The following is a 26213-nucleotide window of genomic DNA, read 5'->3' on the forward strand; positions in this document are numbered from 1 at the left end:
AACAACTGTACAATTCGACTGAGGAAAGTTCAAGTTATGTGACAGAAACACCACACTGTCCCCAGCATTTGGCTTCAGAACAGCACAGTTATATGTTACAATATTTCCTCCGGTGCTGAAAGCTTTCTCATAAGGGCTGCTTGAGGAAGGGATTCACAGGTACTCATTTGCAAGTTTGTTTTCTACCACTCATGTGGATTTACATCACTGTCCACCTCAGGTATCATCAAGTAGCTCTTGATCTCTTTTTCAACAGCAGTGTGCAGAGACTTGCCTTCTCTGAATTCCAGTGTTTTTTTTTTTTTTTTTAATAGCTGCCAAAAGACTTTACTTTTGTTTCTTTTTCACCCAACTCTGGCTAGATGAGATGTATACTTCACTTTGAATAAAACGGTTGGGATTTACAGGAAGGCGCATCATCTCTATTCCACTTCATGATTGCACTAACATTGGTGTCTTTAATGTACATACTATATTCACAAGTCGGGGCTTGATGAATTGGGGTAAGAAGATGGGAATCTGTGTAAGTATGTTAAATAATGAAAGAAAAGAAAAAAAAAAAGTACTTTGGAATCTAGGACCCTCAACCAGGACGGCATGCAAAATAAAACACATCCGACAGGCATACGCTTCTTACTGAAAAATAGTCAGTTCAAATGAATTACACAATTCTGATTTTTTTTGTTTGTTTGTTTGTTCCCCACACCTTACCCACACACACACACACACACACCGACACCTATGGGGCTTTGATCTTCTGGTGTGCTGAACCTGCAATACTCGCTTTACACATGCACAGTTGTCAACCCTGTGTTACATGAGACGGTAAACGCTTAAATTCAGCGGCTCTCAAGACCTGTTTTTAATTGTTTATTGCAAAGTGAGTGACATAATCGATAATTTCAGCTCGCACGCTGTTAAAACAACAAATTAAATTATCGTAGACAATATATCGCACTCTCCTAAGTTTCAAAATATTTAACAAAAGGTTGCATTTTCAAATGTCACCTCTATTTTCTCTCTTTTATAACACAATATCTAAATATGAATTCTCTTTGTTCTTGGGTGTTCCCCATCATTCTTACTAATCCTGCTGTTGGACTTTGCTCAGCAAAACTTCTCATTTATTCTTTCACTCATTTCTAATTTGTTTTAGCTGCCTACATTTTACAATAAAAATGTCTCTGTTTAACTGATTAAAGCCTCGCTGCTCGTTTCTCTCCATTTTCTTTCATGATGAAAAGTATCTTTATGCATTATGTGTGTTTTTACTTCAGTGTCCAAGTCTCTGACCCACGTAATGCTACATTCTAAAGCATCATCTAAAAAGACCATCTTCATGACACTTTGCTCTTATGTTTAGCTAACAGCTATGACAACCTACACAAATATCCAAATAAACATTTCAAATTTCATTAGGCATCATTGTCAGCAAGCAAAAAGAAAATAGGAAATTTCTGCAAATGAATGAATACATAATTTAATCAAACAAACATATATACCAGCACAAACATGAAGCAAATTGAATATGGAGAAATACCTTTTTCATTCTAAGCAGCTTAGGTTAATAACTAACAGTTGCTTAACTAAGGACATTAACATTTACATCATATACATATCTTATATACTTATATATTACATGCAATGTTCTTTTCAGTTTATCTCAACAAGTGGCTAAATCTCATCATTTCTTGGGATACTGATGAAAAGGCAACGCAATGTTTCTTACAATCAAATATCTATATTATTTAAAGTTAAAAAAAAATAATATTTAGTATACTTTTCAAATTAAAATTTGTAACAAGTCTTTGAAAGAAAAACTATTGGTACTCTATTAACCTTGCTATAATTGAACACTGAGCAAAATCTAAAAAAAAATTGGTCTTAGGGACACATCCATCACATGTTAAGATACCATGAAGTCATCAATTTAGTGGCAGAAAGTTTAATTAAAAGTTCTAAAACAAAGTTCCAATGAAGGGACACTAGTCATATATTTGAAGTTTAAACATTCAAAACATGGAGGGGCCATGGCATTCTATTCATAACAGAGCACACTAGAATGCCAAAAAGATCACTCACTTCCAGTTCTCAAGATCTCTCTTTTTCAGCTTCATTTTTTCAAATCTGTCATTCTTTTTTGTATAAATGAACTATAACAAAAAGTAATTTCTATTGGTTATTTTCCTAGGGTGATGCTTATGTTTGCATTTCTTCCTTGTGGATCTAGGGCTGGTCTTAACTCATAGCCCAGTCAATTTCTGTTTTTACTTCTAGTCTTATGAGTGCTTCTATAAAGGAGCTGGTGGTGGATTTTAGGAGGACCAGGCCCCTCATAGACCCAGTGATCATCAGAGGTGACTATGTGCAGAGGATGCAGACCTATAATACCTGGGAGTGCAGCTGGGTGATAAATTGGACTGGACTGCCAATACTGATGCTCTGTGCAAGAGAGGACAGAGCCGACTATACTTCCTTAGAAGGCTGGCGTCCAACATCTGCAATAAGATGTTGCAGATGTTCTATCAGATGGTTGTGGCAAGCGCCTTCTTCTATGCGGTGGTGTGCTGGGGAGGCAGCATAAAGAAGAGGAACGCCTCACGCCTGGACATACTGGTGAGGAAGGCAGGCTCTATTGTAGGCACAGAGCTGGACAGTTTGACATCTGTGGCAGAGCGACGGATGCTCAGCAGGCTCCAGTCCATCATGGAGAATCCACTGCATCCACTGAACAGGATCATCTCCAGACAGAGGAGCAGCTTCAGCGACAGACTGCTGTCACCGTCCTGCTCCACTGACAGACTGAGGAGATCGTTCCTCCCCCACACTATGCGACTCTTCAATTCCACCCGGGGGGGTAAACGTTAACATTATACTGTTATTATCTGATATACCTGCATTTTTATCACTCTTTAATATAATATTGATTTTTTATCAGTATGCTGCTGCTGTATGTGAATTTCCACTTTGGATTAATAAAGTATCTATCTATCTAAATATAAATGCTCAATATAAGGTTGGAAATAGCATAAAACATGATATTCTCATGCTCAGTTAATCCAATTTTTAAGTCACGTATGACCAGAGTCTACCATGGCAGAAGAAATTAAACAGCAAAGAACATTATTAAGTAAACTGCCTGTCCATTGCAAAATCCACAGGAGCCAATGCGGAATCACAATCAGACCTTCATGTCTTAAGAGGATGAAGGAAGAAAACCAGAATAGCCACTGGGAAACTCACCCGGAGGGAATGAACGTGTAAACTCCAAGCAGAGAATATAATATTCCTTGTGTCACTCTGACCCCCCCCTCCCCCCCCCAACACATGGTCAAGCTGTACAGTATATTAATGTGTCATAAGAAAAATGAATACATGAAGACTTTAATACTGTTAATCCCCTCAACTACATACTCAGTTTTAGCAATCTGACAAGCAACAAGCAATATAATTCTACAGTTAAAATTAAGAAGCATATATAACTATTTAGCAATTAAACTCATTAACAGCAGAGTTGCTTGAACAAGAAATGTTAATCCTAATCTAGAGCATATTTAATGTGCAGTTGGCCCTCCATATCTATTGGTTAGTTGAATCCATGGACACAGAACCTGAGATCAAAAATAAAAACAAAGTTCTAAAAGGCAAAACTTAAATTTTCCATGCATCAAGCACTATGTTGAATCCACGTGAATGAAGTGATCTGTGGGCATACCCTGAAGTAGCCTCTCCACCACAGCAGTTGAATAAAATGGTTCAAAAGAGTATACAGGTGGCTATATGGCTGCCAAATGTTGAGCCACCACACCGCTCTTCAGTTGGCTACCTCTGCCCAGAAGAAACACCCTTGCTATACTCAGCACATCAATCAACGACCCTGTTCTCCAGTAATCGCCACCTTCATAAAAGGGAAGCTCTTTCTCACTCACCTATCCTACCTCGGTTTATAAGCAATACTATTTGCCAAGTTGGGAAAAGGTTTCTATTTTTATACTTCCCACAGTGCTGCTGTTCTTAAAAAAAACCCACTAAAGACAAACAGATATTTAGGAAAATAAAGACAAAACAAACAAAGAAGATTAAACACTAACCAAAACAGTACACTGAAACTGGTCTTTCTTAAACCATTGATCCTCCCCAAGCCATTCAAAGTGAGTCCTTCTAACAGTCTGAAGACACTTGACGTGGGCACCAGCTTTAAAATTAAGTAACATTATCTATGCACACGTGTGCAAAACGTGCAGGTTTGAAACTGCTTGGATACACACAGACTGTCTGTAGGTACGGTAAACTTCAAATTAAGTACTGAAGTTTCAACAGCTGAAACTATTATTGACAGGGACAAACATGCGCACAATGAAAACCGCTGCCCCATGCTTATTTAAGCAAACAGCCCTTCAGTCAGCAATTCTGACAGTAAGGTGTTGTGTTGCCGGTGGCATCAAATTTTGTGCACCCTTTGTTTCTGTGAAAAACTGATTCCTAAAAGGTAGATAAACGATCAAAGATGTCCCTCAAAGGCTAAGAGGAAGCATAAAGTTCTATATCTTGATGAGAAAATAAAAATCTTAGATCTTTTGAATAGTGCAATGGTGTTTGCCCAAGTCATTCTCCAAACAGTATAGTACAACCACTTTTTACCAAGAATTTACATTGTATTAGGTATTATAAGTAATCTAGAGATGATTTAAAGTATATTGGAGGATGTGCACAGGTTTTATGCTAAGAATTTCCTTGTATAAAATGGTGTAGTAAGTATCTGCAAATTTTGCTTATCGTGGGTTGTGGAACCAATTCTCCACAGACACAGAAGGCCAACTGTACCTATATATTGTATCTTACTATGTAATTACTCTATACAGTGGAACCTCAAGTCAAGACCGTAATTCGTTCCAAACCTCTGGTCGCAACCCGATTTGGTCGTGACCCGAAATAATTTTCCCCATAGGATTGTATGTAAATACAATTAATTCGTTTCGGACCATACGAAATGTAAATATATATATATTTTTTAAGATTTTTAAGCACAAAAATAGTTAATTATACCATAGAATGCACAGTGTAATAGTAAACTAAATGTAAAAACATTGAACACCACTGAGAAAACCTTGAACAGAGAAAACTAACATTGCAAGAGTTCATACTACAGCCATATGAACCGCTCACTGTAAACACTTTTTTTTTTTTTTAATGAGTTTTAAACACAGGGAAAAAAATGATAATTTGAAAAATCCTTAATTTATACAAAAACTAACCATAAACAACCAAAAAAACTAACCTTGCATGAATCGAGTTGTGGCATGAAGGAAGTGAGCAGGAAGCTGGGTGGAGAGGAGTTTACAGTTTTGAGGTAGAGTCCCTCTGCGCGATGCACGTCTGACCGACAACAATGTACTATACAGGGAGAGACTGAACACGTGCGGAAATCATTGGTGCGTATGAACCGGAAGGGAAATGAAATAGAGCACAAAGAGTTCACAGCAAATGCACAGGGAGAGACTGAACACGTGCGGAAATCATCGGCGCGTACGAACCGGAAGGGAAACTGGCTTGTTTGTCACCCGAGTGTGTGGTCGTGAACAGATGCAAAAGTTTGGCAAACTTTTTGGTTGTAACCAGATTTGTACGTGTTCCGAGACGTTCGTGACCCGAGGTTCCACTGTACAATTATGTGTCATTTGAATGCTTTTACATTTTTTCTTGAAGGAATTCTAGTGGGAGGAGAGCATGTGGGTGTGAAGTGACATTGGAGCTACCGAGTTAAGAGATAATATTTCTGTACGTTTTATGAAATGAAATGCCCTTTTTTCTGGTATTTCACTATATTAGATTGCAAGGAAGAACCGATGTTCTCTCCAAGGTTAGATTACAATGTTGTATCTTTTAATATGGCATGTTCACTTTATAAACTTTTTCTGCATGCATCATATTATTATTATTACAAATTATTTAAACTGCAAGATAATCATACCAATCAACTCTGCTCACAAGCAGCAAAAGTGATTATTCAATTTCAAAGGTTAACTCTTCTCAAATACGTTATGTGTTAATGGCTGGTCAGGAAAGGGAGTATCCGTTTCACATCAAAATATCGCAACTGCATGGCAGCCAGAAGAAAACAAACATATTTGAAAATATGCAAGTGGAGCTAATTCCTTATTTTGAATTTGAAACAAACACCATAAACTGACTCAACTTAATCACTATATGATTGAATGATCAAAATGGTTCGAGATTGAATTATTACGGAAATATCAGTAAAACCAAATCATTTATTTTTTCCAACACAATTCCCGTGCACACTAATTTACTTGCTTTAACATTCACAGTAGCTTTAATATGCCACTCAAAATGTTTTGCCTTGCGTGCAACTGCTCTTCCACAGCTGGCTTGAAATTATCATTAGCATATCACATTACACAGAGATAGACCATCACATTTAGGAAATAAGCAGCAGTCACTAAAAACCTGTGAGGAGAATTGGGGTTGCGTTCAAAATCAGTGTTACACAGCAGCTTTTACAACATATGCTATGGGATCAAGTTCGCTGGCTTGAAGCAGAAAAGGGAGGACTGAAAGCTTTCCTCGTCCCTTTTTTCTGACTTCCACAATCAGCAAAAGAAAAATCAGCATAACATGGCACCTTCTGAGGATCCTTATATGCTGCCTTTTAATGGTTTCATTGTTGTTTGGGTCATAGAGACATACCCAAATTAATTGATTCTTAAAACTTTTTCAAGGATGAATTAATTCATGTGAATTCACGATTCTCCTAGAATGCTAGAAGAAGAGATGGGCACCCAATGTGTCCCTCTATTCTAATGTTTAATTGTTCATGCAGAATGGACTCAACTGCTCTGTAACTAATCTGTGTAGGGTCTACTATCTCATGTACTGTCATTGTTCAACTCTTTTTTACTATTCATGCTGCCATGGCAACATTTTCTACTGTTTGTGTCAAAAACAAAAAAACATCGGATCATCTTTGAAAGATGTTTTTGCCATTTTAGAACTGTGCAGTATATTTATTGACTTCAGTATATGATGGAGACTAGTAGACAGTATACATTAATTAGGTGCAAGTGTATCTCATAAAGAATCCTGGTTTCTAATGTTTGAAATTTAGCATGATAATTGATTGTGTAGTTGACTTGGTACTAAAATAAGAAACAGACAGACAGAGAGATATGAAAGGCACTATATGATAGATAGATAGACACACACAAATATTGTACATACACTACTGGTCAAAAGTTTTAGAACACTTCAGTTAATCCAGTTTGTCTTCAAATTTAATCAGCCGAAATGCAATAAATGTACTAAAATAGTGAAAAGATGACTCAACAACTGTTGATTACTTGAAAACCCTCTGTCTACCTTAAAGCAGAGTTGGAACGGCTGTGTTAGCATAACCTCTACGCCACAGAAGCTTGTAAATTGCAGTGATTATGGCAAGAAAACAGCAATTAACAAATGAAATGAGACAGAGCATTATTACCCTTAGATGTGTAGGCCTTTCATTTCAAGATACTGCAAAAAAAAAAAAAAAAAAGTCTCATGGACCAATGAATCAAATTTCGAAATCTTCAGTTCATCATGCAGTGTGTTTGTACACTGTCAAGCAAGTGAAAGGATGGTTCCTCAATGTGTGACACCAACTGTCAAACATGTAGGAGGATGTGTGATGGTCTGGAGTTCTTTTGGTAGAGCTGACTGGCATTCTGAACCAAAAGGGTTACCATACTTTCTTTGATGAATCAAAAATATAAATGCAATTTTGTATACTTAATGACTCCTTGACTAATTTTTTTATATATTCCATTGTTTATTTGTTTTATGCCAGTGTAATGTTGTCCAAGTAGTACTTCAGAGAGTGTATTAGCACAGTAGTCTGTCTCAACTCTTCTTTAAGACAGACAGAGGGGTTTTAAGTAATCAACAGAAGTTGGGACACCCTTGCAAAATGTTTGCTTCAACTTGCAAGGCTTCACCTACTTTAAGTGCTGCAGAACATCTGTAGGTTGTAACCTATTAGTTGTTCCCTGAAAAAAAAAAAAATTGTAATATTCTGAAATGTCCTTTTGTCTGGGTTTGCCTACCGAAACTTTAAATTTAAACCTCTGGCAGTTTACCACTTACTGTACCTTCTCACCAGTTTAGGTTATTCACTGTATTTGAACTGATTAAATGTAAAGAAAAACTGAGGCATTTTAAAACTTTTAACCAGTAGTGTACATACACAAACACACAGTGTCTTATAAAAGCATTCAGTCCCTTAACCAGGTCTCTAATTTTACTGAACAATTACTAAACTGAAAATGTATTATGTATGATATAAAAGCTCGTTAACACAAGAATTACCAAAGCCTATGAAAAAACTCACAAACCTGGCCCACCTTAAATCCATTCGCACCTCTCCATCAGCATCTTTTGTGTTGTAAATGTGTCGATAAGCACAAGCAGCCTGCTATCACATCCTCCCACTGCTGCAGAAACGGGAAAAAAAGCTCTCCCAGCTAAAGCCTGGTTTATCTGGGAGTGAAGTACCGGGAGCTGTATAGGCTAAACAATATATTGTTATTTGGAACACATGCATTTCATGTGTGTTCCGTGTCTACAAAAATCTTATTTAAGTGTAGGATGACAGGAAATGCAAGAAATGTTGAACACATACCTTAGTACTAACGACACTTTGACAAGAAGTGTATAATGTGTGAAGCCTGAAGTCCAAATATCAAATATGCACTTTCACAAAAGGTACAAGTGTAACAGAACAAGTGCGCTTTTATTCAAGGATATAACAGGAGAAAAAGAAATCGGGTTAGTGTGGCTTGTTGCAAATACTCTGGTAGTACAGTGGTAAGAACTGCTGACTCCTACTCAAAAGGTTGCGGGTTCGAGCCTTCACGTGTCCCAAAATAAACGTTTTGAGTAGTAAGCTGCTTTTATTGTTACTGTTATACAATAAAAACATATATTCTTTTAAGTCTGCAACAGACGCTGTAAATGTATGGTACTTGTAAAGGTTAAGAGTTTTTTTTATTCAGTTTTATTCTCTCAGTCGCATTCACGCTAGCCACGATCCAACACTGTTAGTTTTCAAATAAAGACGTGCTATAGCAGAGGTAAACTCAGATGAGGATTCTACATCGGAGAAAAAGAACAGAAGCCCTCCCAGCAAGAAACTTCCACTCACATATAAGAACAACGCAGCTGCACCAGGTGTAAAGGCGAAAGATGGTACCGTTTGGATGCAGCAAGTGGTCTGGCGTCATCCTGCCAGTCAGTCTGCCTCACATCTGTCCTTTAAAGAAAAAGCATGGCTTATAGAGCTCGCCAAGGTATTGTGCAGTGCCCAGTTTGTGATTATGTTTTGTGTTGGTCTTTATATAAAAACATTTATATGTTACTTATATAAAAGGCAGATGGAATGTTATTTACCTTGATTTATTTACGGATCTTCCTACAGCGTAAAGTCACAAGTAGACTGCAGAGTTTCCTCTGTTTGATCGACACGGGCATGCTGACAAACTACATGTGTACTGAAGTGACTTCACCTGCAGGTGGACAGACTCAAATTAAATGTATGTTTTTATTGTATAATAGTAACAATAAGAGCAGCTCACTACTAAAAACATTTATTTTTTGAAGCAGCAAGGCTCGAACCCGCGACCGGTTGATTATTAGTTATGTAATGCATGTGTTCCAAATAACGATATATTATTTACACTATACAGCTCCTAGTATCTCACTCCCAGATAAACCAAGCTTGTGCTGGGAGAGGTTTTTGACGTTTCTGTGGCGGTGGGAGGATGGGATAGCAGGCTGCTTGCACTTATCGACACATTCACAAAACAAAAGACGCTGACGGAGAGGTGTGAACGGATTTAAGGTGGGCCGGGTTTACAAGTTTTTTCATTTGCTTTGGTAATTCTAGTGTTAATGTGACTTTGTTTTCTGTTACAAAAACCTGTAAATATTGGTGAACAAAGAACGAGACATTCAGACTTTTGGAAGACATCTATGGAGGTAAAGTCTTCTGCTGGAACACAGATTTAAATTTTACACATATTATATACCTATATTATACTGAACAACTCCTTAATCTGTCAAAAAATTTAGGACTACAGCCAACATCTGTTGTGCCAACTTAGGTTGACAGTAATGGGGAGTCCAAGAAAATTAAAGGTTCTGACCCTCTCCACTGTGTTTTCCCTGATGCACAGGAGACTGGAGTGTGATCTGCCGCCTGCTCCTTGATACCTATGACCAGCCCTGCTTTGCTTTTGATACCATTAAGGCAGATTGTTGTGCTTGTCCCAATGTGTCAGAATAAAAATATCTTCTCTATAAGCAATTTAATTATTGCTTGCAACTAGGGCAACAATGGTGGTGTGATACAACAGATGGAGTGGGAGATGTGTTTGGCCAGGTTAACAAAAAGTATAGCAGGAGGTTAGCACACCACCATGTGGTGTACCTATGTTGAGTATAAGTATAAAGAATGTGATGCTGCCAATTTGCACATGCAGGGGTCTGCCAGTTACTAAGTCCAGAATTCAGTTCCAGAAGGTGTAATGCGTTTCAAAGTCTACAAGTTTGGTGGCCACTTTGGTACTTCAGTGTTTAGTACTAAGCTGTTGCAAATAAACAGTACTTTGGCATGGCAGTTGTTATACAGATGTACCATGATGGTATAAAGTGAAAGGAATATGGCAATACCTGAGGACCTTCTATGACAATATGCAAATTAACTTCAAATTTCAAAGTATCTGGTACGCTATACTTGAGGTATCCCAACAGCTGTGCAAGGGAATGCCACTAATCCATAGTCATCTTGTCATACTGATAATTGCTTTTGCATCCTGAAATTCCATTCAGATCAAATGTTTCATGGATGAAGACTAATTTGAAAATCTGAATTCATCCACAGAAACACAAAACGATAACTCATGTGGTGCTGTAGGCAACATTTAAGACAGTTTGTTATTGTAATCAAAATGACAGTGGATAGCATTAGGCTTTACTTTACAATCCATACCATCTGCAAGCTGACACATTTATGTGAGTCACCACTGCTGCTATGCTCAATCTACTACACCTTATCACCATGGTAAAGTTTGGAAGCTTTAACTGCTTTATGTGTTTGTAGTACGTTTCCATATTTCCAACTAGAAACTCAGTGCTGCAAGCTTTTAAGTAGATATCAGCTGCCTCAGGTTTCTAATCAGGAAATATGTGGTTTATTTTTGCAGATACAGAGTCATCTACACATTTTTGATGAATCCTGCAATTTTTCTCTCCACATCTTTAGTCCTTCATTGAATCACGTTTCTTAATCATCATATCTTATCACGCCACTGCCATAACCAGGTAAGAGCAGCGTCATTAGCATCCTTAAGATATTCATCGGTACATGTAGGGCCTCGAGAACATTCATGGAGAATGTGGTCCATTGTTTGGGTGGACTCACCATATTTCTTAATAAACTCCTGTTGTTTCCGATTCAACTTGTAAGATGGAGAAGTGAGGAGTACTAAGAGGTGATCTGCCTGACCAAGAAGAGGACTGCACAGTGAGTGGTAAGAAACTTACTTAAAGTCAATGTTAGAGCAAACCTCCTTATCCATCCATTTAAACTCCCAGTGTTTTTTTTCCCCAAGGTTGTAGAAGGCAGAACCCAATCCAAGAAAACTCTACACAATAAGTCTACTTGTTTAACCACTCCACATAGTAAAAAATCAAACTAGACAGGATAATTAAAATGAAAGAAAGTCTTTGGAATGTACAGAGAGCACTATTTCAAGCAGGGCTGCAAACAACATGCAAATTTAAAGCACAAACTGACAGGAATTGAACAAAAGCTAAATTACTGTGAGATAAAAAGCTACTCACGATACCATCATGACAGATAAAGCAAACCATAAAATGAAGCTGTCACAGATGAAGGAACCTAGCAGAAAAATCTGCATTCCCTATTTAGCTGATGCCTTGGCCCTGTCACAGCAATAATTTCATTAAGATTTAATTTCCAAACTATTGAGAGAATTCAACATTAAAGTCTCCCCCACAAAGAGAAACATTGGAATGTGAGTTTTTTTATTAGGCAACGATCAACTTTTGCATCATTTAAAACATGAGTACGAGATTTCTATGGGCAAATTATATTGAAGCAAAATAATTTCTTGGGGAAATTCACAAGGGTATGAACCAGAAGGTTTTTAAGAAGAGCTAATTATGTCGGGTATTTTTTTTTTTATTGTACAAAGTTAATAGCAGAAAAAAGGAACAGAACATTACATTAAAATTAGAGAGAAGAGAGAAGTATAAAAAAACTGGTATTTAGAAACAATACATTGCTTTCCACCTACAATCTTTAAATTTTATGGCAAAGATTGACAAAACACCAATTAACAAATTATATGGTATTAGAGTAAAAGGATATATTATTTTTAACAAAGTATGCAGCTCATTATTCATATGTAAAATTTTAGATATATTTAAAATTCTTCCTTAAAGATGATAGACAACAATGTATTTTACATAGATTACTGTTACCATTTATCACTTGACCTTTTTTTTTTTTTTTAAATAAAGGAAAGCATTAGACATTGTAGGCAGATGCAAATCCAGTGCTGCTCTGTTAACAATATCTCTACAGATTATATGGCAAGAGAACTTGTGACAGAGCATAACATTTTCCTCAAAGAAACTGAAATTTGTAACACCAGCCTGGTGCCTAAAAACTTCATCATGTAAAAGGTAAGGAGCACTTCATAGGAGTCAATTTTCTAGTTACACTCAAATATTCTTAATCTTATGGAGGACATACTGCCTATAAGAAATATTCAAATTGTGAAGCATTTACAAAGTCACACAGATCTAGAGATGTACTTTAATGTAATGCCTGTTTTACAATTTAATAAACTGTAACGTATACCATATACACAAATGCAAAAATATTATTCATGCCATTATAATATGTTTGCATATAAAGAATTCTAATGAACACTAGTTACAGCAAAACAAATGTACTGCTGCATTTTTAATAACAGAAATATCTCATACAGCTAATTACTGCTCAAATTGCTGAGTTTATGGAGCATACTACAGTACATTTTATTTACTATGTATATTCAAAGTATTTTTCTGATGTAAGAGTTATGCTTTACTTTGTTCACACAACATATGATGGGGGTCTTTCTTAGCATATTATTTAGTAAATCCTTCAGATTGTTTTTGTTTACATTTTCATTTGCTAATCTTTCCATTTCATTCCAGTTTCAGGAATATTTGAATTCAGAATTATAGCATTTTATTTTTAAATGCACTACTTTTGCTTTAAATTGACCATACTGTACAGCACAGCTAACATGATCTTTGATTTTTAAGTGTACACATAAATGAATTTCCAAATGGAAGAATATGTGTGGCGTGTTTGACAACAAAGATAAAATGCTATTCCAGCAATATTAATTGTGAGTTTTGAGCAAAGGCTTTGATTGGTTCCAACAAGTGAAAATATCCTCCTTTAGGCTGCTGTTTCAAATATGTTTATTTCTTTATCTATATTATTTAAATGGCCACCAGCCAAGTTTACAATTTATATGGAATTTGAAAACGTTGGGAATTTTTTTTTCCCCCAAAGTCTTCAGCTGAAACACAGACTGGAATTTTACACATATTAAACATCCACATTATACTGATCAACTCCTTCATTTGTCGAAAAATTGTCAAAGATTTAGAAACTTCTACAGTCTGACAGCTGTATAAAATCAATTTCATGTAGGTTAATTTTTTCTACCTCTTTGTTAGATCATTCTTTTTCCAAATTTGCTTAGTGAGTTAGTCAGAAGAGACTATCAGAGCAGCATCAGATTTAGGGCAGCACCTAATCCTGAATGGGCAAATATATTCACACTCACTTAAGAGTCTTATCAAAAATTACACATACTGTAACAAAACTGTGACAAGCTGAAGTACCCACGTAAATTCTTTTTCCAGGATTTGAAGCAAGGACACTGATAAGGATACAATGTTGTCTCCTCTAGTCTGCATTATAATTCTGCAAACTGATATTCATTATACTCTAACATTCTTTTGTTCAACATTTTGGAAAATACATCCAGACAGAAACTGGACAGCTTTACATAGTATTCTAGACAGAACTTTAATAACTGTCAATAAATCCGGCATACAATCTTACGTAAAAACCTGGGTAATCTCTGCCACTATCTGACAAAGTTTTACATCTCGTTTATATGGCTGTGTCTTTGGGGTTCTCAAGGCTCTTTCAGAAAAGTTTACATACAATGGGAAATAGCTGAAGAAAATGATAGATAAACAAACGAAAATACACTAAATAGACAGTGATAAATGAAACAGTGACTAGATTACACTCAAAAAGAAAACTGAATGCTTTAGCACATTCTTCAACTGACATGTCATTCAAGAACAGTACTGCATTGAACACTCTGTTGCTTCTTCCTCGACTATGTATTGCAAATATCAAATTAAGAAAACTGGGGAGGTGACTGCTTATTTTCATGCATCACTGGAACATGCTATAACTCTTAGTATTTTATTTTCACTTAATTGAGTTATGTACTATTACGTTTTTTTTCTTTTTAATATAATACAATAAAATAAAACATAGCGAATGAACAATTTAAGATTTAACAGACCTTTTCAAAATAGTCTGTCCAAAGTAAACAGGGAAAAGAAAATATTACTTATAAATGAATGGACTAAGCAGTCTCTTCAGAAGAGAAACAAGTGCAATGGAGGGCAGCCAAAATGTCATAAAATGCCAAGATTAATACGGCTCTCAAGTGTAAAGAGGATGGCAGTATGGAGGCTCACTGAAGGCTCTGGAAACACAAAGAACTGCCAGATTCACCCTGAGGTTATAGCCAGCTCAGTACAGAGTGGGTACTGTTTCCACAGCTAAGTGTTCTGGCTTACTGGTGGAAGGAAGGTGCCAGGAGTGAGAGAGAGTGAGAGATGGGGGAGTTAGGGGGGCTTGTTGTGGAACAGCAACAAATTCATCAAAATCCACCCACATCATATATTTTGCACCATTGTAATTGTCTGTGGTTATCCATGGGCATCTAGATCAGAAAAGCTCTCAAAAGCAGGTACTTCTGTGCTGTGAGCATTAACAACTCGTATGCTCGAGCACACAGGGACCACCTGTAAGCACTGCAAGCAGAACGCTTCCTGGTGATGTCAGTCGAGCTCTCTCTCACACTCGGCTCTGCAAGATGATGATGAAGGCTTTGAAATTATCTTCCAGGAGTGTCTTTCAACTCTATGATGGACAATTTTGTGGCAAGCAAAATTGGCTCAATTTCGGTAAGATTGACATTTTGCCTTTGCCAAACCTTAGATAAGTTGGACAACAAATGTAACATATCTGTAGGCATCATCAGAGAGGAAAGAAAATTGTACGTTTTATTATAGCTGCTTAATACTTCAGCTGTGATGTCATTTCGTTCAGTGGCCTCAGCTATGACACGTCTTATACACTGTCGTAGTGACTGTATTGCAGACTTCTATCTAGTGTCACTGGTCACTTCCAGCTCAATCTGGGGAATGTTCAGAATATTTTGGATTTCTGTTAAACCAGCCATCCTAACTGAAGAATTTTGGAAGAAACAGAACAGCTGCCTTAAGATGTCGTTCAGTTTTGTTAAATAAGGTACAGCATCTGCTGCTTGGGCACTTGCAAGGGCCAATCGGTGGTTTACACAGTGGCAGTTTACCAAGAGTCCAGATGTTTTATCTTAAGCAGTTTTGCCACACCTTTCTGTTTCCCAGTCATAACAGCTGCACCATCTGACCCTAGTCCAACCAGATTAGCAGTTTTCAATCCTAGAGTGTCCATAATCGCACTCAGTGTGTTGGTTATAGTCTCCGCTTTGCCATTGATCATATTGCAGGTTGATACAAAACTAATTCTGATCTCTTTAGTTACCTGAGAAACATTTTTAATGTAAATAATTCATCGTTTTACAATTGAGATGTCTGTGGTTTCATCACACAGAATACTGAAAAAATTTTCAGCGTGTATATTTTTCAGTATGTTAGACTTTATTTCTGATAACAAGACATCCAGCAGCTCTTGCATTATTCTTTCAAAGGTGTAATGTGCAGACTTATTGACTACATGTAGGTAAGTATTAAGGATCTGAACTAGATAGATAGATACTTCATTAATCCCAAGGGGAAATTCACATACTCCAGCAGCAGCATACTGATACAAAAAACAATATTAAAGAGTAATAAAAATGCAGGTAAAAACAGACAGTAACTTTGAATAATGTTAACGTTTACCCCCCCCCCCCCCCAACCCCCCCGGGATGGAACTGAACAGTTGAAATAGTTTGGGGGAGGAACGATCTTCTCAGTCTGTCAGTGGAGCAGGATGGTGACAGCAGTCTGTCGCTGAAGCTGCTCTTCTGTCTGGAGATGACACTGTTTAGTGGATGCAGTAGATTTTCCATAATTGATAGGAGCCTGCTGAGCGCCCGTCGCTCTGCCACAGATGTCAAGGTGTCCAGCTCCAAACCAAAAATAGAGCCTGCCTTCCTCATCAGTTTGTCCAGGCGTGAGGCGTCCTCCTTCTTAATGCTGCCTCCCCAGCACACCACCGCGTAGAAGAGGGCGCTCGCCATAACCGTCTGATAGAACATCTGCAGCATCTTATTGTAGATGTTGAAGGATGCCAGCCTTCTAAGGAAGTATAGTCGGCTCTGTCCTTTCTTACACAGAGCATCAGTATTGGCAGTCCAGTCTAATTTATCATCCAACTGCACTCCCAGGTATTTATAGGTCTGCACCCTCTGCACACAGTCACCTCTGATGATCATGGAGTCCAGGAGGGGTCTGGGCCTCCTAAAATCCACCACCAGCTCCTTGGTTTTGCTGGTGTTCAGGTGTAGGTGGTTTGAGTCGCACCATTTAACAAAGTCCTTGATTAGGTCCCTATACTCCTCCTCCTGCCCACTCCTAATGCAGCCCACGATAGCAGTGTCGTCAGCAAACTTTTGCATGTGGCAGGACTCCGAGTTGTATTGGAAGTCCGATGTATATAGGCTGAACAGGACCTGAGAAAGTACAGTCCCCTGTGGCACTCCTGTGTTGCTGACCACAATGTCAGACGTGCAGTTCCCGAGACGCACATACATGCCACTACAAGTCAATGCAGTGATATAAAAAGAGGGGTGATATGTGCCCGCCTTACATGGTTAAACACCAGACTTGCTGCTACAGTATGAATCATCTGCAGCAGCTTGCTGACACAACTCAGTACATCTGCCAGTACAGAGTCACAGCAGTCCAGACGTGACAAGATCCAAAGCACGAACAGGAAGTCGTGTTGCATATTCTGTCAGATATGGTTGGATCTTGCAGATATGAAACAGTGTGAATCTGCGAGACCTAGAGACCGTAGAAACATGAAATATTATATTATTCCTTGAAAAGAGTTAATTTCATGCATTTTGATAAAATGTGTAGTCAAAAATTGACTGTTAATTATGTACCCAAAGGATTTTCAAATTTACTGTTTGTATCTCAAGAACTGCCACACTAATTTGCTGTTCCCAGCAATAATACTTTATGTTTAATAATGAACAAGGAAAGAAGATTTGATGAAACCTGGCACATTACTATCAGGAAAGCACTATAAGGCTATCATATCTCAGACTAACAGGCAAAGAACTTTTTTTTCAAGAGCCACAAAGATTGCCAGACACACTCTTTGGTTCCCCAATGGATACAGCTAGCACACACACAAAAAATACAGTTCTACATTCACACAACTGAACTTCCAAAAACATGCTGCTATTTAAGTAAATACTGTTTATTGATTTCATTACTTCTGGACATTATATCATGATCATTGAAAATTGTCAAACATTCTGCTTTTTAGTAAATAATGTATACATGGGTACTTTTATACTGTATATAATAAGTATCTTTATTATATATAATGGGCAGCATGGTGGCGCAATGGGTAGCGCTGCTGCCTCGCAGTTAAGAGACCCGGGTTCGCTTCCCGGGTCCTCCATGCATGGAGTTTGCATGTTCTCTCCATGTCTGCACGGGTTTCCTCCCACAGTCCAAAGACATGCTGGTTAGGTGGTTTGGTGATTCTAAATTGGCCCTAGTGTGTGCTTGGTGTGTGTATGTGTGTCCTGCGGTGGGTTGGCGCCCTGCCCGTGATTTGTTCCCTGCCTTACCCCCTGTGTTGGCTGGTATTGGCTCCAGCAGACCCCCGTGACCCTGTAGTTAGGACATAGTGGGTTGGATAATGGATGGATGGATTATATATAATGTTACTTACACATTATAAACACAATATATGCTCCTCGTTTCCACAGCTCCTTATTGTAATCTCTTGTGTAATTGTTAGAAATAGACGTAACCATTACATATCTATCTAAATCTCTATTTTTTACATATACTTGGCTGTAAAGGCAGCAATGTCAGCTAAATTTTGCTGTATGGAAGTACAGTGACAATAAATTGCTCTCTGTCATTCTTTTTCTCTCTCTCTCTCATCTATCACTACTCGGAAAAGTTGGAATGGTATAGAAAATACTATTAAAAACAGAAAGCCGTGATTAGTAAATGATACTAAATGATTTTTGATTTGAAAACAAACAAGACACCAGAATTTTATGCAGAATCTTGGTCTTTTTACAAAAAATGTTTGATACTTGCTTTGCATTTCCAAAAACATTTGAACAGTAAAGAATTTACCACTTTGTAGCACTGCCTTTCCTTCTCACAAAACATTTAGGTACTGAAGACGCCAAACTATTGAGCACTACAGGTGTAATTTGGCCAACTTTGTTTTGCAAACAAGTCTTAAGGCTGTCCAACAGTATCTTCATTGTTACATTTTGTATTTCAAAATGTGCCACATATTCTCAACCGGGTACATGTGAAGACTGCAAGTAGGCCAGTCTAGCATCTACACCATCTTCATATGAAACCATGCCTTTGTAACGGAAGCAGAATGTGATTTTTATCAAAAAATATGCACAGGCACCCATGAAAGTAATGTCATCGTGAAGGCAGCATATGTTGCTCCAAAATCTGTATATACTTTACGGCATTAATGGTGCCTTCACAGAAGTGCAAGGTATCTTCACCCAGGACACTGACCTAATTCCATCAGACACACTGGCTTCTGGATTTGTAGCTGCTAGGACTGAATGGTCCTTTTCTTCTTTGGTTCAGAGATCATAAAGTGAATTTATTCCAAGAAAAAACCTAAAATATTGATTTTCCCCATCACAATACAAGTTTACATTGTGTGATGGTCAATCCTTAATGCTGCAGAGCCTAGAGAAGTCAGTACAGCTGTAAATGGCATTTACAGTATGGATCTAACTACGTATTGCGATACTTGATAAAGTTTTGCCAACGTACTTCTGAGCTCATGTGCTTACATCACTTATTGATGAACGACGATTCTTGATGCAGTGCTGTCTTGGGATTGGAGACCACGGACAGTCAACCTAGGCTTGCAACGGAGTTTTGCCAGATTCCTTAAATCTTTTAATTATATTATGCATCGTTGAGGGTTTAAGATAAACAAAACACTTCTGATCTGTCTTTGAGAACAAATGTTTAAATTTTCAAATGATTCTTTCATACATTTTTGGGAAAATTGACCAAAACCAATCTTTGATCCTTTAGGACTAAGCCTTTCCATTAATACCAAAGCATGACTACAATCACTGGTTGAAAATTGTCTATTTCAACTCATATTGTTTTCTTTTTCTAACTCTTTTTTCTATTACCGTATACACTCGCGTATAAGCTGTGTCTTGAAACCCGAAAAAATCGATCATAAAATCAGACCCCAACTTATATAGTATGCCCGTTCAAAAATGTGACACTATTTTTTTACATCTTCTTGCCTCCTCCAATCTCACACCAGTTTGTCAGACGCATCGAATTTTGTTGCAGCAGCAGTGCTACCAATTTCCTTCACTACTTCAACGATGTTTAATTTAAAAACAGCTTCATATTTTCTTCTGATCGAACACTCCATCATAGATAAGGGATAATCTTACGATAAAGGTGTATGAGGGTGTGAGGTACAAAAAAAAAAAAAAACACAAATCAGTGCAAATATTGCTTAGGAATAGTTCGGTATTACTGTGTGGTCATGTAGGCACAATAGAGGGGGGTGGGGGGGGGCTAGGAGCAGACGCTGATACAGCGCATTGCCGCATCCACATAGAAAAAAAAGGCTGTGTGCTCTGTGGTTACCCTCTTAGGTGGGCGTTAGCATATCATAATCTCATGGACCAATAGCGTGAGTTTTCCACATTTGATTTATACCACCAACATTATAAAATACCAGAAATTATCCAAGGAAATCAAGTCTGCGGGAGAACTTATCCGCGAGTATATATGGTAACTCTAAATTGCCCCATTTTAACTTTGTTGGAATGTGTTGCAGGCCCTCGATACTAAAGAATAGATGTTAATTTAAAAAGAGAGAAAGTCAATCAAGTTAAACATTACATATCTTTTTTTAATATTGCTTGTGATGAATTAACAAGTCAAAGTGAATTTTGAAATAACTACTTTCTGTATTTATTTGCATTTTCCATAATGTCGCTACTTTTTCCAAATAGAGGTGTGACGATGCGGGTTCAGCTCCGTGCTCCCATCGGCTGTTAGGGAGCCCTTGAACCCAACACTGTCGGTAAATGTCACCGATGAGCTAGACAGTGAGGCAATAACAATGGAGCAAGGGGATGGTGTAACAAAGTGCTTTTATTAAAAGACAATCGAAACAGTGTTCAAAGTAAAGTGCTGTGCAGTTCATTCAAAGTCTTCATTAAATAAATAAATAATCCATAAAATGAAACGTGGAGGTTAAAATCAATAGACAAACTCTTCTAAAAACCACAAGGTAAAATGTCACAGGAAGCAATATGTTAAAACCAAAAAGCCCGGTGTCTTTTGTTACCATGGCGGCTCCCCTGCTACACCCATCTGGGCTGCTCTACAGGAGAGTCGCCTACCTGCTGGAACAGCTGCCCTTCAATCAGGTCCGGTAGCCCTCCAATCCTGGGCTACGTCGGGCTTCCAACCGGACCGAGACTTTGGTCAATTCCCCAGCGGCCAAGGCGCTCACGCTGAGGCTAAACCAGTCCAAAGCCTCCTCGACTCCTGCTCCCACCCAAGCCGGAGAAGACACATTTTTAAAGGACAGAGCTTTTTATGGACATTTATTTATTGCTGGTTTAATTTGTCTTTTAAAGTTCTTATTCTTTTAATGTCCTGTTTTTATGAAGGGGGGCTTGGGTTGATTTTATTGTGGGAGTATGGAGCCGAACCCGCATCGTCACAAGGGGTTATAGTAGAACATCATCATTTCATCTATTAACTAACAAGTTTCTACTTTGAGTGACACTTTTTTTTTTACAATGACTATACAGTATAATTGCAGCTAAAAATAAGAATGAACCTTTCAACTTACAAGAAAAATACTTGTTTTTGCTTTTCAGCTATAAACAACAGATGGAAGTACATCAAATGGCTTTTCCTGAAGATCTTGATGTTTTATCAATCAGTGTCTTGGAAGAGGATTCCTTGAGTTCAGTGTTCATTATTCAAGTAAAATGTCAAAATCCCTTTCTGCTCCAATACTGGAAAACAAGAACTTTCTTTGACAACGGTCAAGTGCAGCAGATTGACACTATATTCTCAGCCTCAGACAGTTTACATTTTATACTGAGAGTGTCAGATCGCTTAATGACAATGTCAAACAGTGATTACTGGAGCCCTTTTGTAATTAGCATTGTGCTTGATGCTTTAAAATTTAACTACAAACTGCCACCAGAATTAGAACTGAATGGAAATATCATACAAATAATGAAAAATAGCACTTTGTTAATGATTAAAAGAAGCAATTAAAGTCCAAACAATGGCTGCAGAAGGGCATAATTATGTACACTGAATGGAAAATCTGCCTCCACTTATTATACTATTATTATTCTGTTAGGCTACATTAAAGCTCATTTGCTGAAGGGAAGAACCTAAATTTTTAAGATTTTTATGCACTACACAGGGAGTGTCACTATGATGAAGAGGGCAAAGAAACACTGTGCTAGGGGGCTAGACATCTCTACTCATAAGACCAGACCTCAAAAATTTGAAGTAACCATGCTAGATTGGAACCGCTTCTGGGCAAGGTCAAAGACACTAAACTATCACAGAAATTTCAGTCTGAGGGTCTGTACTATAACAATTAAATCCGACTGGCACGAACTGGAGAAAGAAAAAAATGACTGGCGGTACTATTTCACCATTCCTCCTTGCCAAGTATACCAACATTAAGTCAAGTTGGTACACACCCAAATACCAAATCTGGCAGGTGATAATTTCCCCATTTATTTGACAGATACTCATATCACATAAATCACACAGGAATTTATCAAAAGCTTTGGAAAAAAATATTTGACAACGCTATTAAGTCAAGAGTCAGAATTTTGGTTAGCAGCCTTCGCTAGGTGCTGGAAAGTTTTAAAGCAAGGAGTTACCTACATGGCATCCTCCCTTGAAGCCTTTACAATTTCTTACCCATTAAACAGAAAAAAATAAAATAAATAAATGTTTTAAGTAAAACGATTTTATTTACTTTAGTTATAAATGCACTAAAAAGCAAAAAATCAATTATTATTTAACCACAATTTTTGTGGCTATATGTGACTAAATAGTCATGGGGCACACATATATTAATTGATTCAAATAATTTTTTAAACTTGTTTAGCGTAGTGGGGAATTACAATGTTGGTTTTTTTTTTTATAATTTTTGATGAAAGTAGCTATTCTATTAATTGACTGAATTTATGTGGGCCCCACAATTTTACTTAGTCACATAAAACCACGAAAATTGTGGTTAAAGAAAAAAATATTTTTTGTTTTTTAGTGCATTTATAACTAAAAGTAAAAAATTAAATTTACTTTACTTAAGTATTTTGCAAATTACATTTCTTTAATCATTTTCACGAATGGGAAGCTTCCTTAAAAGTATGACATAATATATCTTCTTTGCAGAATTATACAGACAGACACACACTTTATTAATCCCAAGGGGAAATTCACATACTCCAGCAGCAGCATACTGATAAAGAAACAATATTAAATTAAAGAGTGATAAAAAAATGCAGGTAAAACAGACAATAACTTTGTATAAAGTTAACGTTTAACCCCCCCCCCCCCCCCCCCGGGTGGAACTGAAGAGTCGCACAGTGTGTTACGTAATTGCATCAGTTTTGACAGATTACTGTATTGTCGATACTGAACATGTATGCAAAATGTGAAGAAATTCACTTTGCCAAAAGTGAGTTTAAAATCAGTTGAAAGATTTGACCCAGACAAACAAACAGACAGAGGAGTCAAGTTAAATAAAGTCATTTAAAAAGGTAAATAAGCCACAATTTTCCATGCAGGTACAACACAAGTCATAAAATAGGCAAACAGAAACAAGCAAAAGTCACTATAATCCAGATGCCTGGTAACAGCACTAAGCTGCAGTCTTATTACCACCCTAGATACCAGGCAATGTTTTGTAGTGAGTATTGATCATTAAATGGTACCTCAATTTTTCCAATACTGAAATGTTTTTGTTTGCAAAAGCTGTTATTGACAAGTAATAAAAAATACAGTGTAAAAAGGAAGCAAGAGCCAAAAATGTTAATAAATTACCCCTAAAGGCCATAGTTAGAAATCTAACAGCTGCATCTATCAGCAAGATCATAAAGAACATTTAAATGCACTTCTGCAAGGGATCAGTTGATAAGGGTTTCTTCAGGTTTCAATGGCTAGAGAATTGCAAAATCTGTCACAGATTATATTTTAATCATAAACTTCCACTGTTAAGTGTCTAATATTTTTTTAGTAGTCAGGCTAGTATTTTCTTCTAAGTACATTTACCAAGAAAATCTAGAACACACCTCAAAACAAACTTCTATGGATAAACGTTTCATTTTACTTTTCTACAGAGCCAACAAAATGTAAATACCAAATAAAATGTATTGATCTTACTGCAAATGCCCTAAGACTCTGAAAAGCATGAACGTCTACAAGAAAACTAACATGTTTAAAATATCATAATTATGCTACAGTGTTTTTATATAATCGACCACTGGAAGCAGCTCTTATCCCTAAGATGTAAAGTAGGACAACACCTGAGCTGAAATGTTAAAAGTACAAACGTGCTGAATGGAACTGAAGAGTTAGTTTAATGAAAACACTGTCAAAATGATAATCAGCTGCAAAAACCACAAGTTCCAACAAGAATTACACTTGATAACTTTCAGAAGAATTGTGAATTATTCTTTCACCTAAGTGAAACTAGCATTTTTAGCAAATTTTATATAACCAAATAAAGCAAAAAAAGATAACATTTACAAACGCTAATAGTTACATATATAAAAAAAAACTCTTATCACTGATCTTACAAAGCCTATTGGGACTTTAACAGAAGCACAGACAAACATGCTACTTAAAACACTGCACAGAATTAGCCCAAACAACACAAACTACGCTTTTTTCCATTTCGAGATGTGAAAGTCAAGTAACATACCATCATAGACAAAATATGTCCCATCCTTTAAGACAACCACAGCAGGCAACTCTTGCAATGTGATGTACTGCAATCAGAAGGGCTGCATTAGGATCTGTCCAATATTTATTACACAAGCAAAAATAAGACAGCACAATTTTCTTAAGGTATACTAAATGGCCTGTATCCACAACAGATAAAATTAAACAAATGTATGACAATGTCTACAAGGTAACAAAAAGCAAGAATTTAATAAACAATAATAAAAACAAGATTGTAGGGCAGTCCACTGAAGCTAATCTATTCGTTGAAGGAAATCACATAGTAATGAATAAAGGAATAAAGAAAATTCACTTTAGCTAAAAATTTTAATTGATCAGAAAAAAATAAACAATTCTTAACAAACATACCTCAGGCATAACTTCCTCGATGGTGGAAAAGAAATATGTATAGACAATCAGCTCTGATGCCACTTCAATGTACTTCTCCTACAAAAGCCACAATACATTTGTAAAAAAATAAATAAATAAAAAATGTGAAAAATAAAAATGACAGTGTGTATAACAAACATCACATAACCTTTTTGCATTAACAGACTGCACTAAATTGGGTACTTCTGAATGTGTGAAATTTAATTATTAACGCATCTTCCATGCTTGAGGTAAAAGTGTTACCATTACCAAACTAATTTTAATTAGCTATTAATAGCATGCCTGCTGTAACGATTAAGAGCCATATGTGCATTTGAAACAAATAAATAAATTAAATATCCAAACCTTCAAAGGTGATTCTCCACCGATGTACATGAAAAGCACATTATGTCTCTTTTGCACATGTTCAAACATCTGTTGACTTGGAAGAGTGCGAACGAGAGGTCTACAAAAAAAAACAAAACAAAATTTAATCAACATCATTATTAAAATGCATTGTTACATTCAATTTTCACAGTATAAATAACTAGAAGCTTCTTGATTACACATCATTCATTAGTATTTTCCAAAACTACTATTTGCAAATGCAGAGGAATTAGCTGGTTTACCATAAAATTATTCATTCTTCACTGTGAAAGTACATTTACTGCAAGTCTACTGGAGTTTTACAAGCTTCTCCACAGTGCTAACAAGATCACAAGATAGTATCAGAAAGAAATACTGATAAATGTACAAGAGAAAATGTCCAAATAAATAAAAAGACACTAAGTTTGCTCACACCAAAGTTTGACCCTTTTCTATAACCATTTCAATCTGTATTTTCACTATATTGTGTGTGTGACACATGTCACAAGAACCAGTGCTTTGGTACCAAGTTGATAAAAGATCCAAAAATGTAATGGTACCAGCCTTTTGAGAGTACTAGTACAGTGGAACCTCTAGATACGAGTTTAATTCGTTCCAGCACTGAGCTTGTATAGCGAATTTCTCGTATCTAGAACAAATGTCCCCATTGAAAATAATGGAAATCCAGTTAATCCGTTCCGCATCCCAAATATATTAACATAAAAATCAATTTTCCTAACAAATAACACTGATAAATTATATATACTGTAGTCTACCTTTAATAAATAACACTGGTAAATAATATAACTGATTATTAAAAGAATCAAAACAGG

The 26213-nt window shown here is 36.8% G+C and overlaps 1 protein-coding gene across 3 annotated transcripts in view; it reads right to left on the minus strand.

The window, feature by feature from the left end:
• LOC114653862 (protein disulfide-isomerase TMX3-like) overlaps positions 1-26213 on the minus strand; it is a 1157775-nt gene that overhangs the window by 26812 nt on the left and 1104750 nt on the right. For all 3 annotated transcript variants that reach the window (XM_051929281.1, XM_051929279.1, XM_051929280.1), the window contains 3 exons: positions 25381-25480; positions 25015-25092; positions 24626-24692 (listed from right to left, as the gene is read on the minus strand). In XM_051929281.1, coding sequence (XP_051785241.1) covers positions 24626-24692; positions 25015-25092; positions 25381-25449 — 214 coding nt within the window. In that variant the 5' untranslated portion in view covers positions 25450-25480. The remainder of the gene's footprint in view (positions 1-24625; positions 24693-25014; positions 25093-25380; positions 25481-26213) is intronic.

This window comes from Erpetoichthys calabaricus, chromosome 6, assembly GCF_900747795.2.
Source record: "Erpetoichthys calabaricus chromosome 6, fErpCal1.3, whole genome shotgun sequence".
Classification (NCBI taxonomy): domain Eukaryota; kingdom Metazoa; phylum Chordata; class Cladistia; order Polypteriformes; family Polypteridae; genus Erpetoichthys; species Erpetoichthys calabaricus.